This window comes from Haemaphysalis longicornis, unplaced genomic scaffold, assembly GCF_048455015.1.
Source record: "Haemaphysalis longicornis isolate Haplotype H1 unplaced genomic scaffold, Haemaphysalis longicornis Haplotype H1 scaffold_10, whole genome shotgun sequence".
NCBI lineage: Eukaryota > Metazoa > Arthropoda > Arachnida > Ixodida > Ixodidae > Haemaphysalis > Haemaphysalis longicornis.
In genome coordinates, this window is record NW_027526204.1 from 53,489,327 (window position 1) to 53,496,999 (window position 7,673).

The window sequence follows — 7,673 nt, forward strand, 5'->3', positions numbered from 1 at the left end:
AGGGCTGTCGTATGCTTCAAAAGTATGTATGCGAAATCCCCGGGCCGATAACCAATAAAAAAGCGCCGCTTTGTTTATGGTCCGCCGTCATTGCGAATAGAGGTGGGCGCACCGGTGGCGGGGCTTTTAAATAGTTCAGAGCTGCAAAACCTCGCCCTCTATTGTACCTTCCGTTGTAGGTGGAATTGTTCCAAAAAAGGTAAATGTACGATCTAAAAGAGGGTTCATTGTTTCAATGCAGCGTATTGGAGAATAATTTCACGGCTAATTTTCCCTCAGATGATATGCACCAGCAAGCCCTATCGAAAAATACACCAGACCGGGTCTGATGTGTTCGAAACGGTAACATCAGAGCGGAAATTCAGACCCGGGTCTGGTGTGTCCGGGTCTGGCGTGCCCGGGTCTGGCCTGTCCGGGTCTGGCGTGTCCGGGTCTGGCGTGTACGGGTCTGGTGTGACCGGGTCTGGTGTGTCGGGTTCTAATGTGTCTGGGTCTAAAATGTCCGAGTCTGACGGGTCCGGGTCTGACATGCCCAAGTATAATGTATAGCCCAGGTGTAAGTTGAAACCATTAAACACCAAAAGTTTGAAGAAATATGTATGTATACCTTCATTCAAAACTGCAGCCTTCAAGTTACGCCTACTTTTTATTTCTCTGTTGCCTCCTGGGCTTCGTCCACTGCCTCTTCTTCTTGGTCGGTGCTTGTCTTGGGTGGTGCTTCTTCTTTGTCTTGCTGCTGTGGCCTCCTGCGCCGCAACTCCGATGTCTTCTGAGACAGCCACATTCTGATGTTTTTCGTCGCCTTCTTAATCTCCTCCTCGTCAGATCCTCGGGCCTCTGCATAGTGCCTGAAAAATACTGAGAAGAATGCACTCATAAGCCATATACAAAAATTTGAACCACTGACCAATTGTTTTCACAGAATAATGGAGCTGCTTACTCTTGCATTGCTAACAACTGCTTGAAAAAAAACTTAAGTTGTAGATTCCCCGAGTTCCTTTGGCAGGGAAATAAAACTACTCACAAACTGAAACATTGAATTTATGGCCTTTCAACTCCAGCTTCGATTTTAAAACTTCAATAGGTCGTGAAGAGATTTTGAAAAAACTGTGTTGTGTGGGTATTTATAAATACGCAACATTGCTCTACAAACTACGCATATCTGTTTTGTTGCACAATATTTTGAAATGGGTACAGATATACAGTTGGAATTTCACCAAGGCTTTCCTCCTGAGGTTGTGAAGTGACGTCCTGTTAAGAAGGTAGTGGTAGTCTATACCAGAGTCGCCAGACAGTGCAACTGCATGTTAGTTTTCATGTTTGATTTGTTTTATTTTCCCACTTCAGCCAGTTTCAGGATACTCTTTGGGTTCGAAGAGTACTCATCGCTTTTAAATCTACATCCTCAAATCGAAGCCCAATATGGCAAAGTATCAGATTGGACTACAGCCTTAGGGCACCGCCACCTGTATAAACATTGCCTAACGCATCGCCCGCTTTCCAATGGGAGCGACAGGGACGCTTAGTTCAGGCACTCATCCGGTATGTGGCGCACGCCATCAGACGTCCCGCCTTATGTCACTGCTCGCGAGTCGCGAACACTGCACCCCCCACTTCTACAGCGCGTGTCTGTCAGCTTGCCTCGAAGGCGTCAGAGAGCCACTTGGGGAACGGTAGAGAAACTGTCAACTATTTTGCATAGTTTCCGAGAAGCAGCGCTGGCTGGCAAACATGAAAGCACGTACGAAGGCTACAGAGTGGGAAGGGTGGAGAGAGCAACAGGAGAGTGGCTGTTTGGCCAGTTTTCGCTCACGCATTAGGCAACAATTATACAGGCGGCGTTGCTTAGGGCCATGAGGATAATTGACGCAGCAAGTAGTCAACTGTTGGAAATACTTCGGACCATTTTTTTATTTTAATTTCGATTTGTACAATCAAAATAGTGCTGACATGTATACAGCACATATAGATTTCAATTTTACTGATCTTAAAAACAGGACTTTTAATATATGCTGCTTAAAAAAGCACTGCACTCACTCTTGAGAGCCTCAACTTTATGAGGGGTGAGCTGCCGTTGGGGTGTCATCCTTTTCATTTCCGCCAACGTCCTGTTGGACAGTGTCCCGGTGACGGACCGTCGCGCCAGCACTTCGGTCGACCAAATGGCTGATGCAGACCTCTTCACGAAGTGTGAATCTTTTGGCACTGCCATCAGGTGGTCGTACACATCTGCTTTTATCAGCACACCATTGGCCAGGTGCACCTGCATGCAGGAGAAATATCACATTTTTAGAAGAACGGTCATAAAATGTTCATAATCACAAAAAGCTGACAAAGGGCGTTCGTGTGCTGCATAAAAGTTCTTCAGCTTGTGGTGAGGCTTGTGGTTGCCCTTGATTCCACACATAACCCCTCATCCTTCTCATCCAGCCCATCTTCACCAAGCAAACTCCTCGTTTCTTTTAAGCAATTACAGCCAGTTTCGTGATAAACATTTTCAGGGCAATTATGCAAGTTTTCCCATTTTTAAATTAAGAGAAATCTTTCAGTGAGCAACAGTGGGAGGTCTACAATAGATGCCATTGTCAACTAGTGCAGCAAAGTCCCAATATAATGTTCTCAGATATTGTTATCCCAAATTTTCCGTGGCAAAAGCAGTTCCATCAACTCGTTGAGTTGGTACATGTTCACAAAATACACTTCATTGTATAATCATTTTTATTATGTTATGTTTTTATTGTTTTTACTTTTATTATGTGGGCGTCCGGATTATTCACTTCAGCTGTAACAAGCACAGCTGAGGTCAATAATTCGGACGCCCACATGCACAAACTGCTTTGTACCGCTGAACGCCTCACCAAAAGGTATAGAGAACGCGGTAAATGTCACCATGACCTTATGAAACTAAAATGCCATTACAAAGTAAAGCGATAAACGAATATCAAAAAGTCCTCCAATCTGAGAACGACTTGGGCAAGAGCACGGTCTCTCACATATGTGGAGCCTCTTTCGGGGTCTGAGTGGACGGGCGAAAATAAAACAGCCCATTCTAGAAGAAATGTGCCTCCATACTAACTACTCTCAAGTGGAAGATACTCTTGTGAAGACTCTCTTCCTGCGCGCCACGGCTGACATTTCGACCCTCTCACCTCTGCCTGAAATCGATATACGTGCATCGCTCGCTGAGCTCGACTCTCCGCTCATAGAAAGCGAGCTGCATATAGCCATCTCCCAAGGAAAGCCCAAATCTACACCGGGTCACGACGAAATAAAATGGCAAGACCTTCGAAATCTTCCCACATCGGGTCAAGCGGCCCTCTTAACTCTCATCAATCGATCCTGGGATACTGGGCAAGTTCCTGACCACTTGAAAATGACAACCATCCACCCCATCCCAAAACCTGGCAAAGATTCCCGAAAACTCCAGAATCTCCGACCCATCACATTAACTCCTGTTATTTGCAAGTTGACAGAACGTCTCATAAACAACAGGCTTCAACACCACCTGGAACACACAGGATGGTTCCACCTGGCCCTCACGGGATTTCGCATCAATTTAGGCACACATGATTACCTCTGGCTTCTTCGTCGAGTCTGAGAAGCGCGTCATCGATCTATGTCTTGCCAATCTTGAAGTCTCAGTTCAATCTAGAGACAGTGCACGCGCTCACCGCATAGGGCGTTTTCAAACAAGTAAAAATAGGCCCATCATTGTCCGGTTCTGCCATTTCAAGGACCGAGAACTAGTGCTGTCTAACGCCAAAAAACTAAAAGACACAACTGCAGCATTAGTGAAGATCTTTCCCCCAACACGCGCAAGGCCCGTAAGCACCTCATTGAATTTGGTAAAGCATCTCGCAAGACGTATAAACTTCGGTACAACAAGCTAACCATTGACGACACTACTTACGTTTTCGGTCGTTGTTCTGAAAAAGTAATCCCCCTCCGCCCGTAGCTACCACCTCCCACCCCAGCGAATCCTAAATTAAACCCTGAACTTTTGTCAATTGTACACACTAATATTAGAAGCCTCTTGCCGAAACGCGACTCGCTTTTTAATCTTATCAGCACGACAGAATGCAACTTTGTTCTTTTAACTGAAACGTGGCGAAACCCTTCAATAAGCGATTCCGAATTGACACCATGCTTTCCTGGCTTTACAATTTTTCGGCGAGATCGTGATGGTAAGCGGGGTGGTGGCATTCTTATAGCTGCTCAAAGTCGATTAAATTGCTCCCCAGTGGTCATCCCTTCCAGCCTCGAATTATTGTTTGTCTGCTGCAGAAATTCATATCCTCCGGTTATCATTGGAGTCTGTTACCGCCCCCCAGACTCAGATGCTTTATTTATCGCCAATTTCCACAGTGCTCTTAACTTCCTGAATGCCTCTCATCCTAACACACCGGTTATTTTAATGGGTGACTTTAACTTTCCAGGAATAAACTGGTCTATCCTCGCGCTCACGGTATCTAAACACACTATGGAAAGCGACTTTGTTAACACGTGCTTAACATTTGGTTTATCTCAACTTGTTTCCTTCCCAACGCGAGTTACTGAGCACTCTTCAAATATTCTTGACCTCATTCTCACGTCACACCCCGGCAATCTTGTATCGTTAGTTCCTCTCCCCGAGATAAGTGATCACGCTGTACTTCACGCTTCGTTTTCTAATCAACTACCAGGCCCAAAACATTCCATGGAAACCCTCACGCTCTACGATAAGGGTAACTATGCCGCCTTTAACAATGAACTATCTATATTTTGCGACTGGTATTTAAACGACTTCTTCCAACGCCCCCTTGAAACTAACTGGTCTTTGTTCAAGTGCAAAATCCATGATTTGATCAATAGGTTTATACCCACAATTACAATTACGGAACGGGCGTCTTCACCTTGGTTTAACACATCTCTTAAGCGTTTAACACATCTCTTAGACCAGAATTTGTAGTGCCAGCTGTAATCAGCGGGTTGTTTGGGGTTTGAGTAGGTGGCCGAAAATGGCCAAGCGCAGTAAAGCATTGCATAGGGAGGTTGCATAAGAAGGATATACACATTATTTTCTGTAGTGTCCACAGATTCCTTTTTTTTATGGATACTACATTTCAAAATTCCGAATTTTTGGTAAGTAGCCTGCATCAAATGCTCGCTCTGCAGCCAGAACACAGTACTGGCTGGCTATGCATCGCGCATCATCTGCCAAAGTGTATGAGTCAAAGCTCTGGCACCATTGAGTAAAATTTTCTGCTACATTTATTACCACTGCATTGGAAATATTGCAACTTACTGTGGCAGGCTGCTTCCTTTTTGTTGTTGTGACCCGCTTCAAAGAAGTGTACTCGTCCATTTCCACCTTAGACTCTGTAAGAAAGGACAAAAAGCACTTGAATGGCCAGAATGTTCACATGTGGATGTGCTTGAGAGAAAGTTCGGATTTCTTGATCAATTGCTAAGCATCGTTAATTAATCACTATGACAAACGCAGAAGATCATCCCTCAGCTCCCTTACCCATTTGTGGCCAGTAACTGTTTATACCACTATTATGGGGCAGTGATCTATCACCGGCATTAAAAAGTTGGTAATGCAGTGGACCCTTCATAATTAGTTTCAATCAAGCGATTAGTTTCAATCAAAATTTCAATCAAGCGAGTCTTTTTTGATTTTTACCTAACCGGCCAAACCGCTTCCGCTCACTGACTAGCCAGAATCACTGATAATTATTAATCATTATTAATAAGTACAGATGATACAGATCCGGACGGATCTCAAAGCCGCCACCCGACGCCCGCTTCACAATAATTAAGCGAGAGCAGTCGGTCTTGATTTTTACCCAACCGGCCACACCGCTTCCGCTCACTGACTAGCCGGAGTCACTGCTAATTATTAATCACTGGTAATAATTACAGGAGATCGGGCGTAACTGGTGATGACGTCGGCCTTGGCTCCAGTGAGCGGGAGTGGTTCGGCCGCTTGAGTAAAAAACCAAGACCGACTGCTCTCATCACGTGAATGGCAAAGCGGGCGTGAAGTACATCTATTACAAAACGTTAAACACGACAGAAAAAAAAAGAAGTTGCAAGAATCGAACCAGGGACTACAGCGTCCGTAGACAGCGGCGGAACCGCTACACCAAATCCAAGGATGAGAAACGACGGCTAATCGGCTGGTTTTGATTTGGCGTTCAGTCTGGACAGAACTTTAGCAGTTTTTAGCGTTCCGTCTAGACGGAACGCTAGACACTTCCTTTGATAAAGCGCACAGAACAGAACTACGGGCAGCAACGCGATGGCGGTACTGCGACATCATGAAGCCAACAAGTTTCGTTCTCACTTTTTTTCTTTATTGCCGATTTCGTTCTCGCAACGAATACACAACATGTGCGGTCGAGCTTCCACTTTTTTTTTCTGGGCATAGCGGTGCACAATGGCAAATAACCAAGGAACCTCTCTCTCCCGCTCGTCACGTACACACTTTGATTCGAGGGTTCTGCAACACCAATTAATAAAAAAATCAACCACTCCTCCGTCCAAGGACGGCGATAGCGGTAAATGAACGCGAAGCTTTCTCGCAAAAAATTCTTTAGTTGTCGCCCGAGTCAGCGCTTTCACTCGAGGACAGTTTGGACGTTAGACTTTGACTGGTTTAGCATTGACTTTAACTCGCACGCAAGTTTAGACTTCTGATCGCAGCTGCTTTCACCCTTCGCCACTATATTTCGCACGAGGGATTCGCTGGTTTAACTTTCAACCATCGTCGTCGAGACGGAAGTGTGCATGATTTTTTTCCTTCTTTGACAGCACGTAATGTTCGGGCTAATGTTAGTTTGGTCGGCAGTATTTATTTGTTTGTTTATTCCTTTAGTTATTTTTGAACGTCCACTCATTTCTAGCTCTCCAAATCACACCCGTACCGACGGTGTTGAACTGGCTCAAAGGGAATATTTCGTTGATTCAATGCGCTTGATTATTGAAGTGTTGAGGGCTCAGCCTGAGCCTCCAGAGTGGTTGCCTGTGATGGAAACACTGACGAACCTCAAACAATTTTATTCGTTTTTCTGCTGGCAAGGTGATGACTAGCAGTTTTATCGTTGCAGTTTTTTGTTTTGATGGTGCTTTTTTTGTGCTGAAATATTGCAATAAATTTAAAAAAAAAGTGTTGAACTGGCTCAATCGGATAAACGTCAGGCAGCAGCGGCTTCGTAACGCGAGCGACCGAGGTTCGATCCCTCGCAGAGGACGCTTTTTTTTCTGTCACGTCTGCGCACTTCATCAATGAAAGGCTGAAAGCTTCGGCCTGGGCGTTCTTACCTGTCATGTGCAGCAGCTCGGCCTCGTAGTAGCCGCCCTTTGTTGTCGCATTCCCCTCCCAGTACACACTATGCATGTCACCCGCCGTGAAGTCCAGCACACTGTCTGGGCGGAACGCTTTGATGTTTGTTGACAGTGTTACCTTCCGAACATTGTCGAACAAAAATCGAACGTAAACAAAGTAAGGCATATCAGAAAAATTAAGCAGGACAAGCGATGGATGATTGACAAATACCGATCGAGTCTAGCCACAGAACAAGGAGGCTAGCTCGAAAACCCCTAAAATAACGGGTAAATAGTTGGCGCTACTTGAGATACCTTTAGAGCAAGTGTTTTTCTTGGAAATCATGTGTCTTTGCTTTCTAGAC

The 7,673-nt window shown here is 45.1% G+C and overlaps 1 protein-coding gene across 1 annotated transcript; it reads right to left on the minus strand.

Annotated features, from left to right (window-relative positions):
- Positions 1-646: 646 nt before the first annotated feature.
- Positions 647-7,381, minus strand: LOC144159835 (BEN domain-containing protein 5-like). Its single transcript, XM_077691505.1, has 4 exons — positions 7,306-7,381; positions 5,285-5,358; positions 2,038-2,263; positions 647-858 (listed from the first exon to the last, which is right to left on the minus strand). Exons 1-4 carry the CDS (start codon positions 7,379-7,381, stop codon positions 647-649), a joined length of 588 nt encoding a protein of 195 aa, XP_077547631.1.
- Positions 7,382-7,673: the final 292 nt, after the last annotated feature.

What these genes read in the sequence shown, in the direction of transcription:
- LOC144159835 (XM_077691505.1), bottom strand. Translation starts at nt 7,381, where the DNA reads ATGCATAGTGTGTACTGGGAGGGGAATGCGACAACAAAGGGCGGCTAC. An exon ending in CGAGCTGCTGCACATGACAG is followed by an intron (nt 5,359 to 7,305) that starts GTAAGAACGCCC and finishes CCTTTCTTACAG; the next exon opens with AGTCTAAGGTGGAAATGGAC. An exon ending in TAAAGTTGAGGCTCTCAAGA is followed by an intron (nt 859 to 2,037) that starts GTGAGTGCAGTG and finishes CATTCTTCTCAG; the next exon opens with TATTTTTCAGGCACTATGCA.